This window comes from Molossus molossus, unplaced genomic scaffold (genome assembly GCF_014108415.1).
Source record: "Molossus molossus isolate mMolMol1 unplaced genomic scaffold, mMolMol1.p scaffold_m16_p_18, whole genome shotgun sequence".
Lineage (NCBI taxonomy): Eukaryota > Metazoa > Chordata > Mammalia > Chiroptera > Molossidae > Molossus > Molossus molossus.
Genome location: NW_023425353.1, coordinates 20,703,756 through 20,730,612, shown reverse-complemented (window position 1 = coordinate 20,730,612; position 26,857 = coordinate 20,703,756). Strand labels below are relative to the sequence as shown.

The 26,857-nt window shown below is 39.2% G+C and overlaps 1 protein-coding gene across 11 annotated transcripts in view; it reads right to left on the bottom strand.

Annotated features, from left to right (window-relative positions):
* PBRM1 (polybromo 1) overlaps window positions 1-26,857 on the bottom strand; it is a 127,973-nt gene that overhangs the window by 86,530 nt on the left and 14,586 nt on the right. For 8 of the 11 annotated variants that reach the window (XM_036266813.1, XM_036266815.1, XM_036266816.1 and 5 more), the window contains 7 exons: window positions 18,700-18,843; window positions 14,024-14,140; window positions 9,654-9,722; window positions 6,608-6,706; window positions 2,307-2,389; window positions 1,629-1,724; window positions 403-494 (listed from right to left, as the gene is read on the bottom strand). In XM_036266813.1, the coding sequence (XP_036122706.1) occupies window positions 403-494; window positions 1,629-1,724; window positions 2,307-2,389; window positions 6,608-6,706; window positions 9,654-9,722; window positions 14,024-14,140; window positions 18,700-18,843 (700 nt within the window). The remainder of the gene's footprint in view (window positions 1-402; window positions 495-1,628; window positions 1,725-2,306; window positions 2,390-6,607; window positions 6,707-9,653; window positions 9,723-14,023; window positions 14,141-18,699; window positions 18,844-26,857) is intronic. The other 3 variants (XM_036266818.1, XM_036266821.1, XM_036266824.1) reach the window with 1 other exon arrangement.

The following is a 26,857-nucleotide window of genomic DNA, read 5'->3' as shown; positions in this document are numbered from 1 at the left end:
GGGGTGGGGAGGATGGGGAGGAGGGTGTCAATGGGGAAAAAAAGGAGAAAAAACTAATAATGGAAGGAAAATGATAGTCTAAAAAAAATAGAAAAAGAAAATACTATCATACTGTAGTTACTTTGGAGCCAGGTTAGAATTTTAGCTGTGTAAAGTAATAATCAAGCCATTTTGGACAAGTTATTCTATCTCTCTGTGCCTTGGTTTCCTTATTTCTGGAAATGATTATTTTCCTATGACATAAGTTGAAGAAAAAAAACTCTTTCCAATACTGCATATAAATAATCTCAGTTTGAAAATTGCGTTCAAACACTTAATAAATTGGCCTAAATTTATTTTAAAAATCAATAAAAAATATATTTTTTAAAAAAGGCATTGGACTAGTCACAACCTAATGCCTACCAGCTAAAGCAGCATCCTCTTCACTTTCTGAGCCGTACTGAAGTGCCATGGTAATTGCTGATAAACGACCCCCTTGGACTGCTCTTTTATTCCTAGAAAGAAAAACAAGTAATTAGAAGACATAAAAAAATGTTATAATAATTTGGTTACTTTATAGGAAATAGGAATTGCTAAGAAAGCATTCAAAGAAAAAGAATTTCTATTCAACTGCTTCCTCAATTTATCTTTGTACTTTTATATTCCTAATAATTGATTTTATTCAGTACCAATTTTTTTTCTGTTACAAAAGGAGTGCTGTTAGAAAGCCTAAAGTAGGCGACTTGCAATTTGTTTTTAACATAAACATAACACTACTCCCTTACTTTATGAAAAATAAAGATTCATTCATAATTACTGATTCTCTTTTAAGATGTTCATATGTTACAATGAACACAAAATCTATTATGAACACAAAACCTTTTAGATTATACCACACGTTTTACTGGTAATATTAAACATAACCAACAAACAACTTCACTTAAGCATTTTCTAAGAGTTGAGGTCAGGCCTACTATAGGACCGCAATCCTTTTTTCCCTCCTTTATTTACTGATGAGAGAGAGAGAGAGGGGCCTGGCCGGTATGGCTCAGTGGTTGAGTGTTGACCCATGCACCAAGAGGTCGCTGGTTCAATTCCCAATCAGGGAACATGCCCAGGTTGTGGGCCCAATCCCCAGTGGGGGGCATGCAGGAAGCAGCCAATCGATGTTTCTATCTCTCTCTTCCTCTCCCTTCCTCTCTCTGTCAAATCAATAAAGGAGAAAAAATGTGTTTTTTTTTAAAATAGATACGGAGAAGGGGGAGAGAGGGAAAGAAAGAGGAGGGTGGGAGGGAGACAAGAAGAGGGAGAGAGAGGGAGAGAAGAAGGGGGAGAGAGAGAGAGAGTGAGAAATACTGATTTGTTGTTCCATTCATTACATATATACTCACTGGCTGATTCTTGCCTGTGCCCTGACCGGGGGGATTGAATCTGCAATCTTGGCATATTGGGATCATACTCTACCCAGCTGAGCTACCTGGCCAGGGCAGTACCTCAACCTTTTAAATAAGGTATCTGGTAACAAATTTTCATAGTACCCAACTATACATAAAAATATTACTTCAAGATAGCCATCAAGCAAACAGTGGTATGCCTATCCTCATTAACATGGGTCATCTATCAGACTAAACACACTCATTCTCTCTCACCGGTAATACTTGCTAGTGGGATTTCTCTCTTCACCAAGGCTGGCTTTACTGTGCGCAGAAGCTGTCAGCCTGCCTGCAGCCAAATTTGATGAAGTCCTATCCAGAGATAAGATTTTTTTAAAAACTCAGAAAACTGACAGCTAAAATCAGAATGCTGGGTAAACAAACACAAAATCAACAAGCATTTTCTTTTTCTTTTCTAAATAGAAATGCTCAAATACTTCTGAGACTCTAGTGTGCAGCAGGCTTTGCTCCAAAATGTGGGGAATGGACCATGGCAGGTACTAGAGAGTTTATGGTCACTAAAGTGATCAGAGGATCTAAACAAAACAAATGTCAAGGTCAGAAGAAAGCTTTGACAGTAGTCACTCAACCTTTCCATTTTAGGTAGGAGGAAACAGAATTCCAAAAGTAAGATTTGTTCAAAGTCACAGTCCTACCACAAAGAAAAACCAGGATAGGATGAGACTTTAGATCTTCTGTCACCTGGCTAAATATTCTTCCAGTAAACACAAACACCTACTACTACACATTATATACAAATATCATAAAATTACCTATATTACATATTCTCTTGAAATGCAAAATACTTCTTGTTTTCCACTGTACTGATTTCACTAGCTAGAAAATTAGGCAAATAATAAAAGCACAAGGATTTTAAGATATTTTTTAACCTACCTTATTCGAAGGCTTGACTTAGCCATTTCATGTTCAATTTCTGCCTTTTTCATATAAAATATTTTTTTAATAGAATTTGCATCCTGTAAAGACAAAATTAGTTGTCTTACAAAAAGTATCAGAAAAAAATAAGCATTTAAAATGTCCTCGGCTGCTCTCTCCTCTGTGTAGGATGGGACAGTCACAGCGCGGCTAATAAAGCTCTCTTAATTTGACACCCCCCCCCCCCCAAAAAAAACAAAATGCCCTGGCCGGTTTGGCTCAGCGGTTAGAGCATCGGCCTGCGGTCCTGAGAGACCCGGGTTCGGTTCCCGCTAAGGGCGGGTACCTCGGCTGCAGTTTGTCCCCGGCCCTGGTCGGTTGTGCGGGTGGCAGCCACTCGATGTGTTCCTTTCACATCGATGTTTCTCTCTCTCTCTCTGTTTCTCTCTCTCCCTCCCACTCTACCTGAACAAAAAATGGAAAAGTGTCCTCGGGTGAGGATAAAAAAAAAAACTAAAAGCCCTGGCTGGTTTGGCTCAGCGGTTGGAGCGTCGGCCTGCGGACCAGACAGTCCCGGGTTCGGTTCCCGCTAGGGGCATATACCAAAAAATAAAATAAAAGTTAACAATATTAAAAAAATAATAAATAAAGCAGATGTTTGGCCCTGGCCGGTTTGGCTCAGCGGTTGGAGCGTCGGCCTGCGGTTCAGAGAGACCCGGGTTCGGTTCCCACTAAGAGCATGTACCTCGGGCCCTGGCCGGTTTGGCTCAGCGGTTAGAGCGTCGGCCTGCGGTCCGGAGAGACCCGGGTTCGGTTCCTGCTAAGGGTACGTACTTCGGTTGCAGTTTGTCCCCGGCCCTGGTTGGTTGTGCGGGTGGCAGCCACTCGATGTGTCCCTTCACGTCGATGTTTCTCACTCTCTCTCCCTTCCTCTCTCTCCCTCCCACTCTATCTGTACAAAAAATGAAAAAATATCCTCGGGTGAGGATAAAAAAATAAATAAATTTAGGAGCATGTACCTCGGTTGCAGTTTGCCCCCGGCCCTGGTTGGTCGTGCGGGTGGCAGCCACTCGATGTGTCCCTTCACATCGATGTTTCTCTCTCTCTCTCTCCCTCCTGCTCTATCTGAACAAAAAAAAAAAATGGAAAAATGTCCTCGGGTGAGGATAAAAAATAAATAAATAAATAAATAAAAATAAAATGTCCTCAATTGTGCACTAGACACTTTCTACGGCATTCCTTCCATTTGGGGTAGCCTTTTGTTCAATAGCCACAAAGCTGCGTCCTCTAACCTTTCCACAAGCTTCCAAAACATCTTCAATATTAAATATGTTAAAAGTCTCTTAGCTCTTTCACAATTAGTCAAGTAACACACAAAGATCTAATGATGAACAAGGAAAAACAGTGGTGAAAATACAATGAACTCTATGTACACTGACCTAAAAATTGAAACAAAGATACACTTCTAAGATTAAAGACTATGCATTTAAACTTCAACTTAATGTACTCACTTAAATTAATAGCCTACTAACGTATCAAACCCAAAGTTTACCTTCTTTCTATAATTTAGTTTAGGGAAAATAATTACACCAAAAAGTAAAGTTCTTAACTGCATCAACAATTGGTCCTACACAATTAAAATGTCCAATCAAGGACTAAGACTACAAGGACTGCATGCATAGTCCATTCCTGATTTTCACTCAATGTTTCTTAAAAGATTAAAAATAAAAGTTTAAATTAACTATCAAGTCCAGCCACTGTGGCTCAGTGGTTGAGCACAGACCCGTGCACCAAGAAGTCACCGGTTCGATTCCCAGTCAGGACACATGCCCAGGTTATGGGCCGGATCCCCAGTGGGGGGCACACAGGATGCAGCCAATCGATGTTCTCTCTCATCAATGTTTCTCTCTCTTTCTCATTCCCTTTCTCTCTCTAAAATTAATACAGGAAAAAAAAATTTTCTTTTAAATAAACTATCAAAAGTGACTGTATTTGAATCAGCATTCTGAAAGTCTACATATTTTACTCCCAAAAGATTTTCTGAGCATCCTGTGCTGAATTCCCAATGATATATTATTAATTTAAAAAATTTCTACAGCCTATCCAGTGTGGCTCAGTGGTTGCATCGACCCATGCACCAAGAGGTTGCTGGTTGGATTCCCCTTCAGGGCACATGCCCAGGCTGTGGGCTAAATTCCCAGTGGGGGGCATGTAGGAGGCAGCTAATCAATGTTCTCTCTCATTGATATTTCTCTCTCTCTCTCTCCCTCTCCCTTCCTTTCTCTCTAAAATAAATAAAGAAAAAAAAATTTCTACAAACTGTTCGTTACAGGACTATAAAACTCTACGAAGGAACTGCAAAGCAAAGAAATAGTCATTTTACACTGTGTATTTATTGTACTACACAGATTGCTTTTTATATGTAAGAGGTTTAAATGCAGGGACTAAATCAATATTTAACTAAAAAAGTGGATCAAAAAAACCTTGTCTGGCATAAAGACAGATATATACACTAATGGAATAGAACTGAATCCAGAAATAAACCCGTATGTGTATAGTTAACTGATGTTCAACAAGGGTGCCAAGACAAGTCAATGGGGGAAAGAATAGTCTTTTCAACATAAGGTACAAGGACAAATGATTATCCTATGTAAAAGAATGAATGTGGACTTCTACCTAATACGTACCTAATGTTTCAAAAATTATTTAAAAATGGATCAAAGACCTACATGTAAAAGCTAAAACTATAAAATTCTTAAGAAGAAAACATAGGTGTTAATCTTTGTGATCCTGAATGAGATAATGGTTTCTTTCTTTTTTTAAAAATCCCAGACCGACTTAATTTTTTCTCAATATTTTGTATTAGTTTCAGCTATACAGAATAGTGGTTAAACATTCACATACTTTATAAAGTACTCCTCCGATATTTCCAGTACCCACCTGGCACCATACATAGTTATTACAGTATGAGTAATGGTTTCTTGATATGACACTAAAAGAACAAATAATCAAAGAAAAATAAAAGACAAACTGGACTCACCAAAATTAAAAATGTTTGTGTGTCAAAAGACACAATCAATAGAATGGGAGAACATATCTGTAAATCATATAACTAATCCAGACTATCTAAAAAACTCTAACAACTCAACAATAAAAAAAGAGGTAACTTGATCATAATTGGCTCAGTGGTTACAGCATCAGCCCACAGACAGAAGGGTTAAGGGTTCAATTGTCGGTCAAGGGTACATACTTGGGTAGCAGGTTTGAGCCTCGGCCCTAGTCAGTTCAGGGTCATGCAGGAGGCAATCCAATCATTGTATCTCTCTCTTTCCCCGTTCCTCCCTTCTACTCTATCTAAAAAAGAAAAAGAAAAAAATCAATAGAAAAAAATATCCCCAGGTGAGGATTAACAACAACAACAAAAAGTCTAAGTATCTGAATAAACACTTTTTCAAAGATATATGAATGGCACATGAAAAGATGTTCATATCACCAATCATTAGGGAAACGCTAATGAAAACCACAAGATGATACTTCTTTACATCCACTAGGATGGCTATAACAAAAAGAAAAACAAAATGGAAAATAAGTGTTGGTGAGGATGTGGAGAAATTTCACTTCCACATTACTAGAAGGAATGTAAAATGATGAACTGCTTTGTAAAACAATTTGGTGATTCCTCAGATTTATTATATAGTTACCATGTGACCAAGCAATTCCATTCCTTGGAATTTCCATGAAAAAAATAAATCCACATAAAAACTTATACATGAATGTTCATAGCAGCTTTATTTATATTAGCCAAAAAAGTAGAAATAACCCAAATGTCTAGCAATTGATGAATGGGTAAATAAAACATGGTATATACATATAATAGAATATTATTCATCAGTGAAAAGAATGAAGTACTTATACATGCTACAACATATATACTTTGAAAACATGATGCTAAATGAAAGAGAGTCACAAAGTATCACATAGTATGATTCCATTTATATGAAATGTCCAAAACATGAAAATTCAGAGACTTAAAGTAGAATGGTGGTTGTCTAGGGCTGGGGAGGGAGGCTGGAGAAAAATGGATAGTGACCACAAACTGGCTGGCGAGGTTGGGGAGAAATGGACATTGACTGCTAACCAATTGTGGGGATCGATGGCTGCACAATTCTGTGAATATACTGAAAGCCGTTAAATCGTATTCTTTGGGTGAAATGTATGATATGTGAAATTTATCTCAATAAAGTTGTTATATAAAAATTATTAGCTCTAAATTAAGGTATCTTCTTTTACCAATAAAAAACAATAACAAGAAAACCAACCTTGAACACTTGAGAACCAGGCTCATTATAAGTTTTGGCATTTTTTGCTAGGAGATCTATATCTTTGGCCATTGCATGAATACTCTTATAGCTTCCATTCTACAGAAAACAACAAAATATAAAAGTTCCTCTTATTGAAAGTTAATCAGTATGACCTTTAAAAAAAAAAAAAAACTCCACATATTTTCAAATTGTCACCATGTTCCAAGATTTTACTGGAAAGTACACGTAAACATGTAAAGTCATTTTCTCTTTTATAATAAATCTATTAATATTGTCCATTTATAAACAAGTTTTGAGGTAAATAACAAAGCCAGAGCTAAATTATTCTCATGGAAATAACATAATTTCTTTAAAAATCAAGGCAAAAGTTGTTTTACTTAGCAAATACATGGTATCTATTTAGGTGCCACGCACTGTTCTAAGTACTTCATTAATACTAATTCATTAAGGTGGACTTAATAGTGTAAGTAAAACTCCTCTAGTTTTATGGACCACTTCAGATAAAATAAAAGGTCAGCCTAGCACAGATGTTAACATTTTGTGAGTACCTACATCTCAAAGCTTATTCAATCCAAAATAACCCAGGAGACTCATAATTGCCTCGATTAACAAAGAAAATGAAGGGTGGGGGGAGACACTCTAGTCAAAAGGTACATGAGAAGGAGACAGAAATGAACAGACACATTCTACCGAGACCGGGGAAACCAAACTAAGGAGAATGGAGGGTGGGGAAGGGTAGCACCATGAGCACAGGCTGCACAGGTAGGGTAGGGAAAATGAGGCAGAGTCCAAAGAGCCAGACAAAGCAAAAGAGCTGGTTATGTGCCATGTAGAGACACCTAACATCTAAGCACCCCTACTTTTTATGTAAATTTTAGAGGACATTTATCAAAGCTGGGGACAATGATACAAGGAAGGGCTGGGAAAATGAACCTATGGTGGTCTGCTTTGGCTCACTAAGAAGTCAGAGAAAAGGGGCTTTAGGGGATCTGCCTGGGATCAACTACCACTGCCCATTGCTGCCCTGGTTGCTAGCCCCTGGAGCTCCTCAGAGTTTAGGAGATGCATGCCTGTGGGGAAAAAAGAGAGTATGGTAATGGGTGTGCTCCTTGGGGAGGGAGCAAGCTGAGCACTCTTTTTATTTGGAGAAAATCCCAGCACAGGTGGTAGAGAAGGACCTACCTTTCACAACAGAGGGTAAAAGTGGACAAATGGTAGCTTTGCCAGCAGCATGGCAGCCAGGGAAAGGGGAAATAATTCATGCTTGAGTCTTGAGGGACTACAGACAACAGCAAGTAAGTGGAAGGAATGCATTCCTAAATCTGGCAGGAGGGTAGAGTCTAGGAGTGGAGCAGTGGGTGTCTAGGGCCTACAGTGGCAAATGACAGTGGTAGGAGCAATGGCACCACAAAGAAACTGTGTATGACCTCAGCTGTGCCATGACAGCTCTGAGTTATATTTCCCATCTTGTTTTTCAATGATACCCTTTTCATGGATTTCCTCTCTGCTTAAATTAGAGCTGGTTATTGTTGAATTGGTATAAGGAGCTGCAATATGCTTCAGCAGGTATTAGAAAACTAGTGACAAGTCTCTGGGTAGTGGAATAGCAGGAAGAAAGCTAGAATCAGGAAGCAATATGTTTAAAAGACTAAAGAGTCTTTCATCAGAGAGGGAGGAAAGATTATTATAATTATTCAGACATAAGAAGACAAAGATTGTGATTAGGATGATGGTAAAAGGAGCTGCTTCTGAAGGACAAGGTAAGGTGAGAGGTTACAGAACGAAAATCCAAATTGATTTTCAGTATTATGAAAACATCCTTTCCTTAGATGTTAGGAACCCCAGGGATTCAGGTTCTAGGAGACTAAGTCACTCCCAAGAGCACCTATTTGATTGCCTGAAAAACCAGGTGATACATTAGGGAATCTGTATTGTAACATTTGGTATAAATGTTTCTTACAGTACCAGTAATTACTACCCTGCTAGTCTTTCCTACTTTTTTAGAATTTAAAGCCAAGGAAGTTTCTCCCTCCTGGCAAACCACTGTGCTTCCAGGCTCATTTCTCAATGACATTATATAACACATAATTTCCCCTTTTGCTTTATCTCTAGGAACTCCAAACCCTCCTTATCCTGGGAGAATCAGTCACTCACAATGACCAAGGCCACAGCCCATAGGTGTTCTGGGAGATGCTTCACATACTTTATCACTGACCTCTACAACTCTGTGAGGCAGTAATATACACTCAGCGTACAGCAGAGGAAGCAGGCAGGTTGCCTAACCAAAGTGACAAAACCAGTAAGAAGCAGAGCAATTCCAGGTGCCTGTTACTCCTGGGATACAGGAAGGAGGGCACTTAAAGAAAACAAAGTCTATTTTCACTGAACTTACACTCTGACAATCTGTTATAGTTAATTCTTATTCTGAGGTATCCTAAAACTATTTGGGAGCAGATAAAAATAAACAAGTTTTGCCCTGGCCGGTTTGGCTCAGCGGTTGGAGCATCAGCCTGCGGTCCAGAGAGACTGGGGTTCAGTTCCTGCTAAGGGCATGTACCCTGGTTGCAGTTTGTCCCCGGCCCTGGTTGGTTGTGTGGTGGCAGCCACTCGATGTGTCCCTTTCACATCGATGTTTCTCTCTCTCTCTCTCTTCCTCCCACTCTATCTGAACAAAAAATGGAAAAATGTCCTCAGGTGAGGATTTAAAAATAAAAAATAAATAAACAAGTTTTTATTGCCAATATACTTTTCACAATTAAAAATGTCCATGACCAATGAATGCTTTTAAATTATTTACCTAAGAGCAAATTATAATATGCCAATGAAATTTTACTTTCCTCTCTACAGAAAACAATGCAAAAGGAATGCTATGCTGCCTCCTCCAAAACTATCATCAGTAACTCCACTCTTATTTGTTTACATTCCATTAATGTAATAATCCCTTACAGAACCATCTGCTTCTCTGTTTTCTAAAGGCCCATAAGAAAGACCATAGGCCAATCTACCCTAAATCACCTATGATTACATATGGTCATCTTCATACCTGTATCCTCTGGGCAATGGTCTTGAGATCTATAGGTTCCTTAATTATTGCATAATAGTCTGGATATTGCTGAAAGACAAAAAGTCAGGCGTGCTTAATAGATGAAAGTATCCAGCTAATGAAAAAACAAGGAAGCACACTGACAATCTTAATCAATTGAGCAGCTTTGTGAGATTCAAAACTAAAGACACAGCTGTCCAGCATATTGTATATTTAAAGCAGAAAGAATCTGAGTTTAACAAGCTTCATGAACTACCCAACAGCATGTTGTAGGAATTTATAGTTAGTATTTGGAAATTATCATTATACAACTAATATACCACCACTTAATTGTTTTTAAAAAATTCTAAATTCACAGAATCACACAAATTAAATTTAAGGTCCCAAGATACTGATGCCTGGAAATGAAGTAAAGAAATTTTTTTGTAGGGCTTATTATAAGCTCTCTTAGTTGTGCAATCTAAATAACACAATTATACCTTATTTCATATGAAATTCTTAAAGTTTATAAGAAGTCAGGTTGCAAGATTTGTTAGTTTCATGTTTAACTTAATGCTTACACATTTTAAATGAAACTACATTCAAGAAATGGAGCGAAGTTCTGTTTTCTTACCAAGTATCAGCTTTACACAATATTTAAAGTTAAACATGTCCTTGAAGATTTCACAAAACCTACAGTACATACACTTCCCTGAGCCTTTTCTACAGGTTATATTCCTTGGAGAAAATAATTAAAGTTGAGCAAAAATCTAAAGTTGGTCTCCTCAGGTGGAAGAGGTGTCAGAGGAAGTGAGATTATGCTCTTCAGGCTCTTCCTACCTGTTCAACTCTTGGAGCCTAAACAACAACAAAAAGCAGAAAGCCAAAGCTTTCACTCAATTACTAGGCTGAAGGGATGATCTCAGTAGTGCTTCACCTCATCTGATCCCTCAGCTACTCCTCTATTTTCTTAACCTTACTACTCCTTTCTTTGCTTGGATCAAACCCCTTTCCTGTCTACTCTCTTCACTTATTCTACTTCTGAGAAACAGTTTAGAAGACAAATTATGACACAGCCTCCCAAGCTGGGGTACAATGTAATCCAAACTGCTGGCCCATGTATTCCCAACCGCCATCTCCCACTTAGCCAGTCCCACTTGGAAAAGATTTTATAAAGGAAAGGTAAAAACTGCTCTTCCCTCCTTGTTGTCTTTTGAATTGTTACAACCTAAAGGACTATTCAGAACCTTTCCCCAAACAACTCCTGCTGAATGGTGTCTCAGAAAGCTTTCCCAGAATGGGAGAACTAGATATTAGTATTTTATTGCTCCAATCACACTTAATACTGATTATCCCCTGCAGAGTAAGAATAAACCCTGGGTCCAGCCACTATGGCTCAGTGGTTGAGGACTGACCCATGCACCAAGAGCTCACCAGTTCGATACCCGGTCAGGGCACATGCCCAAGTTGTGGGCCAAATCCCCAGAGTGGGGCATGCAGGAGGCGGCCAATCTATGTTCTCTCTCATTGATGTTTCTATCTCTCTCCCTCTCCCTTCCTCTCTCTCTAAAATCAATAAAGAAAAAAACAAATACTTAAAAAACAAAAAAGAATAAACCTTGAGTAAAGATTGTACTCAAGCAGGCAGATAGCTCTAATTTGGGGGGGGGGGTGTTGGGGGAGTGGAGGGATTGAGGTAAAAAGAGAACTCATGGACATGAACAACAGTGTGGTGATTGGTGAGGGCAGTGAGGAAGAGTTGGAAGAGGGCATAGAGGGGATAAATGATGACGGAAAAAATAAAATTAAACAAAACAAACTGACAAACAAAATAGATCCAGAGTCATGGAACAGAGTGACTAATCTCAGAGGGAAGAGGGGAGGGGTAGCGGGAAGAGATTAACTAAAGAATTTACTTACATTGCTCATGGACATAGACAATAGTGTGGTGAAGGCCTAGGATGGGGTGGGAACCAGATGGAGGGGGGGCAATGGGGGAAAAATAAGGGGAGAGGGCACCTATAATATTCTCGACAAGTAAAAAAAATTAGATTAAATTTTAAAAGGACTGCACTCATTTCTCATAACTTTTTATTGTAGTAAAAAATACATAAGATTTACCATTTAATCATTTTAAATGTACAGTTCAGTGGTATTAAGTACATTCACATTATAGTGCAGCCATCACCATCACCATCACCCATTTCCAGAACTTTTTATCTTCCCAAACTGAACCTCCATACCCATTAAACAACTCTCCACTTTGCACCTCCTGCCAGCCTCTGGGAATTACTATTCTACTTTCTGTCTCTGTTAATTTGACTATCCTAAATACTATCTCTAAAAGGAATCATACAATATTTGTTCCTTTTGTGTCTAGCTTATTTCACTTACGACAATGCATTCAGGGTTAATTCTTATTTTAGCATGTGTCAGAATTTCATTTAAAACTTTTAAAGGCTGAATAATACTCCACTATGTGAATATACCGCATTTTATTTATCCATTTATCTGTTGAGGGATACTTGGGCTGCTTCCATGTTTTAGCTATAGTGAATAATACTGATATAAACATACTTTCATTTTTGGGGGGGTATACACTCAAAGTGGAATTGCTGGCTCACATGGTAATTCTATGTTTAATTTTGTTGAGAAATCATCTTACTGATTTCCTGTTTTCTTAAAAATTTAGACTTATGTCCAGTATAATTATTGTATTTTTCTAATCAGATCTACACTTAGGTAAGTGGTGGTTATATATGCTTTATATCTAATGTCATTAACTGTCCTATAACTAGTCAAGACACACCTTTATTTATTTGTTTTATTATTTTATTTTTTTATCCTTACCTGAGGACATTTTTCCATTATACTGTTCAGACAGAGTGAAAGGGGGAGAGAGAGAGAGAGAGAGAGAGAGAGAGGAGAGAGAGAGAGAGAGAGAGAGAGAGAGAGAGAGAGAGAGAGAGAGAGAGAGAGAAACATCGACGTGAAAGGGACACATTGAGTGGTTGCCACCCGCACGACCAACCAGGGCTGGGGAAAAACTGCAACCGAGGTACATGCCCTTAGCAGCAACTGAACCCGGGTCTCTCGGGACCGCAGGCCGATGTTCCAACCGCTGAGCCAAACTGGCCAGGGCAAGACACACCTTTAAATAACTAGTCTTGTTGATGACTAGTGGGGAAAACCGCATACCACTCATCAATCAACAAGCACTTCTTGCACATCTATGGCATGCTGGGTTCCAACTATATGATAGAGACACAAAAGAAAATATGGCATTGCCCTTGTCCTTGAGAAATTCAGGACTTAGGGAAGGAAGTACATACCAAAATAAATAATCACAATAAAGTTAAGTGCTATATTGGAGTACTTTTAAAAGTGGACTTTTTTATACTTCCATGGCTAAAGTGGAACATTCAGCTATGCTAATTGCCACTTGGGTGTGAAGCTGCAAAAAGCCCGGATACTTTTAAAGGGTCTTACTTGTCTAGAAAATCGCTTCTTCTTTGGGGTAGAAATGTAACTACTAGGTCTCTTTTTCTTCTCCAGCACCAGGCAATTGGGAGAACTGAGAGAAAAAGAATGTATTTATCTTTCTCTCATTCTGTCTCCTGAGCAAAGACAATGTTTCTTGTCTTTTATAAATAAAAGGTTTAGTTTAGGTGTTTATTATTTAGAATTACCCATCTTAGAAACAACCCAAAAGTTCATCAATAGATGAATGAATAAACAAAATGTGGTATAAACAAATGGTATATAAATACAATGGAGTATTATTTAGTTTCAAAAAGAAAGGAAATTCTGACACATCCTACAGAATGGAGGAACCCTAGAAACATTACACTAAGTGAAATGAGCCAGGCACAAAAGGATAAATATCATACAATTCTTCTTATATCAGGTAGTCAAATTCATAGAGAGGGAGAACATAGAATATTGGTTACAGGGGTTGGGAGTATGGGAGAATAGGAAGTGACTGTTTAACGGGTATGGAGTTTCAGTTTAGGAAGATGAAAAATTCTGAAGATGGATGGTGGTGATAGTTGCACAATAATATAAATGTACCTAATACCACTGAATTGTACACTTAAAATGGTTAAATAGTAATGTTATGTTACATATTTTATGACCACAAAAAAACAAAAAAACACAAAGAATTACCAATCAAAACACAAAACCAAAATTTTTTCAAAACCCACAACCATCAGATCAAGTATACAATACATCATATGTGTGCTGCTGAGACCACGAGGAGGAGCTCTTGGCTACCTCTAATGCATTCCATTAACCATACTGTATTTACTAAGAATAAAACTTTTGAAGTACTTAAAAACAACAAAACCCACACTTCAATTCATTCACCTATCTTTAATTGTATCACTTACCACTTTAGAAGGCAGTTTCTGAAAAAGTTCGCTAATGAGATGTCCTGATGGATTTGTGGCTACAACTATGGATTCAAGAAGCTGCTCCAGGATCTCCTTCAAGTAACTTGGAGAAGACTGGGAGAAGGAGTTTGAGGAGAAAGGAGAGAGTAGAGAAATAAGTATTTTGTGAGAGAAATTCCAAAATAAATGATATTAAACCGTTTCTAAAATCTGAAAGCCAACTCAAAAGAGTAAGTTCCAAACAGTACTTATTTTAAGTATGAATTTGAAGACTACCAAAGAAATGGTCTGATGCTGCATGTGGTGGTTGTACTCCCAGAATGGCATATGTGAAACTATTGAGGCCCCTTATATATTTCAGTAACTAAATACTTTGGATCAGGTCCTTTTACTAAACTCCATTCCAGAGTAAACAGTGTAACAGCGAAATTCAAGTGCCATGTGTACAAATGATTAGAATGCATACTTTTTTAGGGTCTGAGCAACTGAGAAAGAAAAACACACCCCATGATACCCAGTCGTTTCTACATCTGCTGTTCATATTTGGTAGAGTAACTATATATGTAAAGTGAGAACAACATACTTTTCACCATAGGGTGCGGTGCCAGATCTAACAACAGAATTCAAATTATGTCAAAACTGAATGGAGATTGATTGATGAACATCACTTCAGCTTATTCCTTAGTCACTGTTTTAACATGGAAAAGTATATGCCCCAAAGAGTACCTGGCCAGTTTCTACAGTGAGCAATGAGATGTCTCAGTCAAGGTTCATATTAAATGGCAGTTTAAGTCCAAACCATGTCTTATGCTTATAAAATATAGATTGATGGTTATTTCTGGTTTAAATCATAAAAGCACTAGAATTCTTTTAATGTTTTCATTAATTTTTTAGAGAGAGAGAGAGGGAGAGATAGAAACATTGATGTGAGAGAGAAACAACAATGGGCTGCCTCCTGCTCGCACCCTGCTGGGGATCTAGCCCGAAACCCAGGCTTCTGCCCTGACCGGGAACGATGACACTCAATCCACTGAGCCACACCAGCCAGGCACTAGTATTTTTGTTCTAATAAGCTCTTTTTATTTAGTATAATATTAATATTTAGTTTAGTATAATATTAAGGTCCTCCAGTGTTAACTCCACAGGAAGGGCTTTAACAAATCTCTTGGACCTACCACAGTGCCAAGCAAAAACAGACACACTATAAATACTTAACATATAAGACATATGATTAGCTGAGAGTCCCAAACCATATAAGCTTAGAGAACCAACATAACACTGATGAAGACAGACTAAAATACCCATGTTTAAGTCATTTACTTCCTGGTTAAATCACAGTATCACAGAGTTAGCTTCAAAAAGAGAAGAAAATAGACTGGCCACTGGGGTTCAGTGGTTGAGCATCGATCCATGCGCCAAGAGGTTGCCGGTTCAATTCCCAGTCAGGGCACATGCCTGGGTAGTAGGCTGGATCCCCAGTCTGGGACATATAGGAGGCAGCCAGTCAACGTTCCTTCTCATCAATGTTTCTCTCTCTCTCTCTTTCCCTCACCCCTCTTCTCTCTCTGAAATCAATAAAGAAAAAATAATTAAAACAAAAACAAAAAGAGGAGAGTTAGCCCTGGCCTATTTTTCTAAGTGGTTAGAGCATCAGCCCGAGGACCAATGAGTCATGGGTTCAATTCCGGTCAAAGGCACATACCTCGGTTGTAGTTCACTCCTGGCCCTGGTTAGGGTCGTGTAGGAGGCAACCAATTGATGTGTCTCTCTCACATCGATGTCTCTCTCTCCATCCTTTCCACTCTAACTGAAGATAAATAAAAAAATACCCTTGGATGAGGATTAAAAAAGAAAAAAGGAGAGATATATTTTATAGACAAGCCCTGGCCGGTTTGGCTCAGCGGTTAGAGCACTGGCCTGCGGTCCAGAGAGACCCGGGTTCGGTTCCTGCTAAGGGCATGTACTTCGGTTGCAGTTTGACCCCGGCCCTGGTTGGGTCGTGCAGGTGGCAGCCACTCAATGTGTCCCTTTCATGTCGATGTTTCTCTCTCTCACTCTCTCTCTCTCCCCCCCCACCCCCCGCTCTGTCTGAATAAAAAATGGAAAAATGTCGAGTGAGGATAGAAAATAAATAAATAAATATTTTAGACAAGATTCCTCTCCTCCAAGTCATACCAGCTACTTTGTGTTGCAGGTGACATAAAAGTAGCAGGGTACGTAAAAGCATTCATGCAACATATTCCCACAATTGGGAAAACTCCAAGGATATAATTTTTTTAAATGTTTTTATTTATTTATTTTTAAATATGTTTTTATTGATGTCAGAGAGAGGAAGGGAAAGACAGAAACATCAGTGAGAGAGAAACATAGATCGACTGCCTCCTGCACGACCCCTACTAAGGATTGACCTGGCAACTCAGGCAGGTGTCCTGACCAGGAATCAAACCAGTGATGTCATAGTGCATGGGACGAAGCTCAATCAACTAAGCCACACCGGCCAGGGCAAGGACACCGTCCTTAATTTAAAAATGAGCTGTTTGGGCCCTGGCCAGTGGTTAGAAGGTTGGCCTGCAGACTGAAGAGTCACAGGTTCAATTCCCAGTCAAGGGCATGTACCTTGATTGTAGGTTCGATCCTCAGCAGCAGTCAGGCTCTTTCAAGAGGCAACCAATCAATGTGTGTCTCTCACATCAATGTTTTTCTCTCTCTCCCTCCCTCCCTCCCTCCCTCCCTCTCCCTGCCTCCCTCCCACGCTATCTAAAAACTCAATGGAAAAATATCCTCGGGTAAGGATTAAAAAATAAATTAATTTAAAAAAATAATAAATGAGATACTTGAGCCCTGGCTGATTTGGCTCAACAGTTATCACAGGTTCGAATGCCAGTCAAGGGCATGTACCTCAGTTGCAGGTTTGATCCCCGGCCTCAGTCACTGTTGTGTGGGAGGCAACCAACTGATGTGTCTCTCTCACATTGATGTCTCTCTCTCTCTCTCTCTCTCCCCTTTCTCCTACCCCCTCCCTCCCATTGTATCTAAGAATCAATGGAAAAATATCCTTGGGTGAGAATTATCAAAAAAAAAAAAAAAGCAGCAGCAGCTTGAAAATTCCTTCTCCCTCTTGAGAACCTTAGGGCTAGAAAGAAGCTTGGGAGGTATAAATATAAATGTGCAGGATACTTCCAATTTCTTACTGAAAGAAACACAGAAAATTCCTAAATGCAGGCATTTTCATTTCTGACTAGAACCCTGGAGGATTAGAATAAGGCTGAGCCCCCTGTAGGTAATCAATGCTCTGCCCAAGAAAGCATGGGTTAAGTTGCTGCTCCAAAATTAAGATCAGAGAGTAAAATTTTAGGGAATCCCTAGTTAACTGCCTTCTACCTAATTCCAATCATTTAATATCTAGGAAGAAATTGACAAGGTCCCTAGAAACTAGATTCTGAGACTTCACAAAGAAGTTATGTTTTGAGAAATTCACCTGCCACTGCTTCTTTTTGTGAAGTTTTAGGAAAGAAAGGGAAATGCACTGCTTTGGGTGTCTTACTATTTAGCTGCAGAGGAGAGATGGAATTCCTTTTATTATTCTTTTTCCTCTTTTGAAACATGTGTGTTCATTCAGCAAAAATTTATCAGTACCTACAAGGCAGGCACAGTCTAGATGTCAGGAATACGTGAACAAGGTGATTTCTTTTGTGGTCTATAATTCTACTCGGGGGGGGCGGGGGAAGAGGAAGTAAACATATAATCTCATGAACAAGTTATTTCACCAAATTCAATAGTGGTAAAGACTAAAGACCATGTAACAGAGAGATGTGGTGACAGAAAAGGAGTATGGAACAAACACTTTAGATAGGGTGGTCAGGAAAGACCCTTTCCAGTTGACATTAAGTGACAGTAGAATAACGAAAAAGCCAGTGACAGGAAGAGCCAAAGGAAGCACATTCTAAGCAGAAGTAAGAGTAACTGCAAAATTTCAAAGGGAGAAATGCACCCGGCACATTCTAGGAACAGTACTCAGTCTAATCTAAAAAAATATTCCTAACTAAGGTGATTCCATTGACTCTCCTTTTTTTTTTTTTTTAATTCTCACCTGAGGACATTTTTCCACTGATTTTTTTTTTAAGCTTTTTTTTTTCCTTTATTGATTTTAGAGAGGAAGGAAGAGGGAGAGACAGAAACACTGATGAGAGAGAAACATCAATTGGCTACCTCCTGCATGCCCCCTACTGGGGATTGAGCCCAAAACCTAGGCATGTGCCCTGACTGGGAATCAAACCAGGACCTCTCAGTCCATGGGATGATGCTCAATTCATTGAGCCACACTGGCTGGGCACAACTCTCCTACTTTTAATCACAATACAGCCTCTTCTTACAAGATATCTCAATATAGGAACATCGAATCCCCTGATGATATGAAGTCTCTTTAAAAGAGAGCAGGAAATATGCATTAACCTAAGAGCATTCATAAAAACAATCATGCATGGGACACATTGTCCAGGATGTCTTATGATCCCTTGGAACTGCAGTGAGGCTCTCTGGCTATATTATGTCCCTTTACCCTCCCAGTTACCAACACAACTATATAAAAAGCCCACAACAGCCCACAGGAAATCACAGGGACCTTGCCCACTTCCCAACAGCCCACCTATCACCTGTTCCAGCTGCACACTTACTCCTTCAGTCACTGTGCCTTGATTGTCTTGCCCATCTTCATCATCATCTTCATCATCTGCTTCTCCTTTCTGAACAAACTCATTTCTTGTTCGAAGGTACAAGTCCCAGAGTTTGCAAGCAGCTTTATATTCAGGAGAATCTGGCTATACATTAGAAAAGAGAAAAAAAAAATCACTTTATTATTTTATTGTCAATCAATTACTACTTTTAAAGCATCCTGTTCCAGCAGAGACTTGTATTCTAAGACATAACTTCAAAAACTCTATTATAAATTTTAAATGCCTTATGATTAAAAGATACATGGGCCTCAATTTCTTTTCTCAAGAACTAAGTGTATGTTTTAAAGGCATTCTGAAATCAAATTTATTTATTTATTCCCTATCTTATTACAGAAAGACTTGAGGCAGAAGATAAATGATTTGCTAAATTAAGGCTAATTATTACTAAGAAAGCTAATTTAAAGGGTAAGACCTGGTGTAGCCACTATGGAAAACAGTATGGAGATGCCTCAAAAAAACTAAAACTACATCTATCATACAACCCAGCAATTACACTTTGGGGTATTTATCCATAGAAAACAAAAACATTAATTTGAAAAGACATATGCATTCCTATGTTAATTTCAGCATTATTTAGAATAGTTAAGATATGAAAACAATCTAGGCAGGTGTATGTACACACACACACACACACACACACACACACAATGGAGTATTACACAGCAATAAAAGGAAGGAAATTCTGCCATTTGCAACAACATGGAAGGACCTACAGGGTATTATGCTAAGTGAAATAAGTCAAAGACAAATATTGTATGGTTTCATTTATCTGTGGAATTTAAAAACCAAAACAAATGAACAAACAAAAACCAGACCAAACAGATGGTTACCAGAGGGGTGAGGGGTGTGAGGAGGAGTGAAAAAGGTAAAGGGGAATCTAGTCAGTAATACCGTGCTAAGTTTTCACAGTGATAGATGATTAATTAGTGGGGTTATCACACTGTAAAGTAGGGAGATTCCACTATATTGTACACCTGGAACTAATGTAACTAGTATAATATTGTATACCAACTACACTTTAAATAAATAGAGAAAGAAGGATAAGACCCAATTTAAAGGATACAAGTCAAAAGGGTAGAAGCCAGTAACTGTTCTGATATCACTTCTATTTTTAAAAGTATATAATACCTTAACTGAAGATTTCTTTTTCTAAAGTATAGTGGAAAAAAACTCTAACTGAAACTTTCCAGTAAAACCAATGCTGGATACAGTTAGAAAATAAACAAAAACAATAAAACTTAAAAAATATACCCATGTGCTGCCAATTAAGAGTAAGCAATATTCATAACAGCAAGAATAGAGTCAATTTGGAAACGCAGATGAGCAAGCAGAACACCAACCTTAACTTGACGGCATTTGGAAGGCAAGATAAACTTGAGGTTTAGTTTTCAAGGCTCCTCTAGGATGCAAAGACAAGAGGTAAGGCCAAGTTTCACCAGAAGAGAAGATGAGACTCCAAAGCCCACGGCTAAAGCATAAGTGGAACTTCAAAACAATTCATTTTCTGCACTGTCCAGAAATAAGGAAGCTACACACCCCAACCTCCATCCAGCTCAACCCATGTCTATCTCAATCATAGCACCATGGGAAAAGGAGAGGTGCAAGATGAATCTCCTCTGAGAACTCTTCATTATGAGCTAGCCCTAACAAAGATATGCTAGGTGCCTAGAATAAGCAACAAATCTTTTCTCTGAATCAACTCAACTTTAATCTAAGCCTCAAAGAATCCCTAGAGATAAATTCTAAGAAATATTAACCTGTGGTAAAAATTCATAAAACACACAAGAATTAAAGACTCACAATAGAAAGCTTACAGATATGACAACAAATCAGACATGTAAATACATCAGATACTGGAATTATCTGCAACAGAATAAAAAAATATTTTGGAAAAAAAAATTGAACACTTTTAAAGAAACAACGGGATTAAAGATGTAAGCAAAGCACAGAAAAGCCTAAAAAAAAAAAAAACCACAAAAAAACAAAAACTACCACAAAAATACTAAATATTAAAATGTAAAAATTCAATAGATTGGTTTAAAAGCAGATTTCAAAGAAAATTAGAACTAAAAAGCAATACAGACACAAAAAAGGGTATTATGAAAGGTTAAGGGAAATGGAGATCTAAGAGAGTTCTAATATACTTTTCAATCTGAATTCTACAAGAAGAGAGAATAGGGCAAAAGCAATATGCAGACATAATGGCCGAAAACTTTCCAGAGCTGATGAAAAACACCAATCTAAAGATTTAGGAAGCCCTACAACTCCCAAGTTATATAAATAAAAGGATATTCATATCTAGACCTATCATAGTAAAACTGTAGAATACAAAAAGACAAAAGAAAGATACTAAAGATAGGCAGAAAGGAAAGACAGATTATCTTTTTTTTTTTTTTTTATCCTCACCCGAGGACATTTTTCCTTTTTTTTGTTTTTTTGTACAGATAGAGTGGGAGGGAGAGAGAGGAAGAGAGAGAGAGGGAAACATCGATGTGAAGGGAACACATCGAGTGGCTGCCACCCGCACGACCAACCAGGGCCGGGGACAAACTGCAACCGAGGTACATGCCCTTAGCGGAAACCGAACCCGGGTCTCTCCGGACCGCAGGCGGACGCTCTAACCGCTGAGCCAAACCGGCCAGGGCAAGACAGATTATCTTTAAGGGAACTACAATTATACTGACAGATAACTTCTCAATAGCAATAAAAGAATGACGAATAAAGAAAGTAGTGTTTGTGAGTAAAAATAAATACTGACTACATAAAAAAATAACATTATTTTATGGGATTAAAAATTTGCCACAGCCCTGGCCGGTTTGGTTCAGCAGTTAGAGCGTCGGCCTGCGGTCCTGAGAGACCCGGGTTCGGTTCCCGCTAAGGGCGCGTACCTCGGTTGCAGTTTGTCCCTGGCCCTGGTCGGCTGTGCGGGTGGCAGCCACTCGATGTGTTCCCTTCACATCGATGTTTCTTTCTCTCTCTCTGTTCCTCTCTCTCCCTCCCATTCTACCTGAACAAAAAATGGAAAAATGTTCTCGGGTGAGGATAAAAAAAAAAAAATTTGCCACAAAAATTCAAAACATCAGTAGCATAAATAAAAAGAGAGATCAGACCCGGCCAGTGTGGCTCAGTGGTTGAGTGTCAACCCATGCACCAAGAGGTCACTGGTTCGATTCCCGGTCAAGGCACATGCCCATATTGTAGGCTAAATCCCCAATGAGGGGCATGCAGGAGGTGGCCAATTGATGTTTTCTCTCATCAATGTTTTTATCTCTCTCTCCCTCTTTCTCTAAAATCAATAAAGAAAAAAAATTTTTTTTTAAGGAGAGATCAGAGTTAAATTATTCTAAGGTCTTTGTATTGTCTAGAAGCTTTAAGATGCTAATTAACTTCTGACTTTGATCCTTCAATTATGCACATTAAAACTTCTTGGATAAGAACAAAAAAGTTTATCCACGGATCTCACAACTTCCAATTGTAGAGGGAGTAAGAAAAATAGATTAAAAAAAAGTGAAACCAAAGGAAGGCAGATAGAAAAAAATAAGAAATAAATTAAAAAGTGAGACAAGCCCTGGCCAGTTTTGCTCAGTGGTTAGAGCGTATGCCCACAGACCAGAGACCTTGGTTCAGTTCCCGCTAGGGGCACGTATCTCGGATACAGTTTGTCTCCGGCCCCAGCTGGGATGGTGCAGATGGCAGCCAGTCAATGTGTCTCTCTCACATCGATATTTCTCTCTCTCTCTTCCTCCCTCTATCCCTCCCGCTCTATCTGAAGAAAAATGCAAAAATGTCCTTGGGTGAGGATAAAACAAACAAACAAAAAATGTGACAAATAGAAAGTCAAAATTTGTTTACTTTTTAATATTTATTAATTTTTAGAGAGGAAGGAAGAGAAAGAGAAACATTGATTTCTGACCCACTTATTTATGCATTGATTGATTGATTCTTGCTTATACCCTGACCAGGGATCAGACCTAAAACCTTGGTGTATTGGGATGATGCTCTAACCAACTGAGCTACCCAGCCAGAGAAAGTTGAAACTTACATGGCAGGAATACATCCAAACATAATGGTTTTCACTAAAACTATAGAGAGATGATGAAATGGTCCAGGTAAAAAGTAAAGATTAGCCCTGGCCAGTTTGGCTCAGCGGTTAGAGCATCGGCCTGCGGTCTGGAGAGACCCGGGTTCGGTTCCTGCTAAGGGCACGTACTTCGGTTGCAGTTTGTCCCCGGCCCTGGTTGGTCGTGCGAGTGGCAGCCACTCGATGTGTCCCTTCACGTCGATGTTTCTCTCTCTCTCCCTTCCTCTCTCTCCCTCCCACTCTATCTGTACAAAAAATGGAAAAATATCCTCGGGTGAGGATAAAAAAAAAAAAAGTAAAGATTAGCCCTGGCCAGGTGGCTCAGTTGGTTGGAGCATCATTTCATACACCAAAAGTTTGCCAATTTGATCATGGTCAGGGCACATATCTAGGTTGTGGGTTCAATCCCCAATTAGGACACATGCAGCAGGCAACCGATTGATGTTTCTCACATCAATGTTTCTCTCTCTCTAAAAAAAAGGAAAATCAATAAAAACATATCTTCAGGAGAGGATTAGAAAAAAGAATATAAAAAAAGTAAAGATTGCCAACTGGGTTAGTAAAAATTCACATAGATGCTGTTGACAAGAGACTCAGCATTAAAAGGATATGAATAGGTTAAAAGTAAAGAATGGGAAAAAAACCTAGGTAAATACAAATAAAGCTGGTATAACTATATTAACATCAGATAAAACAGACCTCAAACAGAAGACATTACTAGGAATAGAGAGATCTACTATATAATGCAAAAAAAATTCCATTTACTAGGGCAACATAACTTTAAACTTGTATGATTTTGTCTGCATAGTTTCAAATATGTAAAGCAAAAACTCAATAGACAAATCTCATCATTACAAGGACAGATATAAAAACACCTCATTTGTAAGCAGATAGTTCCTGTAGGTAAATCAGTTAGAATATAAAAGATTTTAGCACCCTGGCCAGTTTGGTTCAGCAGTTAAGAGCGTCAGCCCTCAGACCAAAGGCTCATACCTGGGTTGCAGGTTCGATCCCAAGCCCCAGATGGGATTGTGAGGGAGGCAACCAAACTATGTGTCTCTCTCACACTGATGGCCTCCTTCCCAGTTCTCTCCCCAGTGCCATGAACCCCAGACTCTCGTCCAGTCTGCCCTCCCTCTACTGGAGCCCAAGGTCAAAGTAATTAAACAACAAAGAACAACAGTTTTCATACCCGACTGCCCGCATGCATGCAGATCGGGGCTTGCACCAAGAAGCACAACCTAAAAACTCTTATTTGTGCCATTTGTCCGGCCCAATAGGAGAAGCGAGACCATTTACAGCCGAATGAAGAGAAGCAAAGAGGAGGTAGGAGGTGAATCTCCCAGGAACATTCACTGAATAGACCATGGCTTTCTGAACTTCACTTTATCTCTTCGTCACCTCAACTGTGCTGGCACTAGGATTCTGTGTTTCAAAGAAATTAGGTCTACATGGAAATCAAGCTTCTAGACTTCACAGAAATGAAATGTTTAATACTCTGCTTTACACCATATTCCCTATACATTTCTCTGAGAACATGTGAGACAAGTTTTAAAATTGTTTTAAAAAAATAGAAAAATAGCCCTGGCTGGTTTGGCTCAGTGGTTGGAGCATCGGCCTGTGGACCAGAGAATCCCAGGTTCGGTTCCCGCTAGGGGCACGTACCAAAAAAAAAGAAAACACATGTAGCCCTGGCCAGTTTGGCTCAGCGGTTGAGCATAGACCTGCAGACCACAGAGTCCTGGGTTTGGTTCCGCTAGGGGCACATACCACACACAAAAAAAGGAAAAATATCTTTCATTGAGGATGAACAACAACAAAAGATTTTAGCAACATAAATAACAAGCTAGTGCTAGTTGTATCAATAGCACTCTTTTTGTATTCACAAAATTTATAGCAGCGCTATTTATTATAGCTAAAAGTAGAAACAATTCAAATGTTCCATTAACTGGGAAATGAATAAACAAAATGTGGTATATCAATATAATACAGGATATAACAAAAGTAGGTTTACAGTTGTTCACATGGAAAATAATACAATAATTAATAAATAATGATACAAGAATAAACTCTATGTGTTTTGTGTACTCAAAACCGTATACTTTAGCGCCACCCTGTATATGTTATGACATGGATGAACCTTAAAGGTATTATGCTCAGTGAAAGAAGCTAGTTACCAAAGGCCATAGAGTGTATGGCTCCACTTATATGCAATTTCCTGAACAGACAAATCCATACAGAAAGTAGATTGGTGGTTGCAAGAGGTCCTCTGGAGGACGGACAACACAGAGTGCCTGTTAATGGGTATGTTTTTCTTTTTGGGATAATATTTTGGAGTTAGTGGCAATGGTTGCAAGATTTTGAAACCTCCTGAATTCTACACTTTAAAAGAGTATATGAATTATAACTCAAAGAAAAAATATATACGTTCATAGTCTTAAGAATACATCCAAGCCCTGGCGGTTTTGCTCAATGGTTAGAGCGTCGGCCTGCGGTCCGGAGAGACCCGGGTTCAGTTCCCACTAAGGGCATGTACCTCGGTGGCAGTTTGTCCCCGGCCCTGGTTGGGTCGTGCGGGTGGCAGCCACTCAATGTGTCCCTTTCACATCGATGTTTCTCTCTCTCTCTCTCTCCCCCTCCCACTCTATCTGAACAAAATATTGAAAAGTGTCCTCAGGTGAGGATTAAAAAAAAAAGGATACATCAAATAGCCCTGGCCAGTTTGGCTCAGCGGTTCGAGCATTGGCCTGCGGTCCAGAAAGACGCAGGTTCAGTTGCTGCTAAGGGCATGTACCTCGGTTGCAGTTTGTCCCCGGCCCTGGTTGGGTCCTGAGGGAGGATGCCACTCGATGTGTCCATTTCACGTCAATGTTTCTCTCTCTCTCTCTCTCTCTCCCCCCCACACACACACTCTATCTGAACAAAAAATGAAAAAATGTCCTCGGGTGAAGATTAAAAAAACAGAAGAATACATCCAACAGTATTTTTGCAGAATCTTTATAAAGGAACATTTAAAGCTTTGCTAAAATTAAAGACTTAAAGACACACCAAATCCATAGATTGACATAGTCAATATCATGACTATGTTAATTCTCCAAAATATGATCTAAAGAGAGTCAAAGCAATTCCAATAAGAATTCCAACAATTGGCCCTGGCCGGTTTGGCTCAGCAGTTAGAGCATTGGCCTGCGGTCTGGAGAGACCCAGGTTTGGTTCCCGCTGAGGGCACGTACCTCAGTTGCAGTTTGTCCCCGACCCTAGTTGGGTCGTGCAGGAGGCAGCCACTCGATGTGTCCCTTTCACATCGGTGTTTCTCTCTCTCTCTCTCTCTCTCTCTCTCTCTCTCCCCCCTCCCCCCCTTCCCACTCTAGCTGAACAAAATATCGAAAAATGTCCTCAGGTGAGAATTTTAAAAAAAGAGAATTCCAACAATTGTTTTGTGCTTGTTGACTTAACAACCTAATATTAAAATGTATAAGGAAAGGGCCAAGAATAGCTAACGTGCTTTCCTTAACAGATAAAGAATTGTAAAGATGCCCTGGCCAGTGTCACTCAGTGGTTAGTCAACTCGAGCACCAAAGGGTCGTGGGTTTGATTCCCAATCAAGCAGAACAGAAACAGATTCATAGATACAGAGAACTTTTTGATGGTTGCCAGATGAGAGTACTGCTGCAATACTTTCAACAATAAAATTTTTTAAAAAAGAGAACCCTCTCGCCCTGGCTGGTTTGGCTCAGCAGTTAAGAGTGTCAGCCAGCAGACCAAAGGTCTTGGGTTTGATTTCCGGTCAAGGGCACATGCTTGGATTGCAGGTTCGATCCCAGGCCCTGATCAGGGAGTGAAGGAGGCAACCAATCGATGTGTCTATCTCACATCGATGTTTTTCTCTCTCCCTCCCTCCCTTCCACTCTCTCTAAAAAATAAATGGAAAAATAGCCTCAGGTGCGGATTAACCAAATATATATATATGAACAGCCCAGCAATAAACTGGCCAGAACAAAAGGAACAGAATAAAAG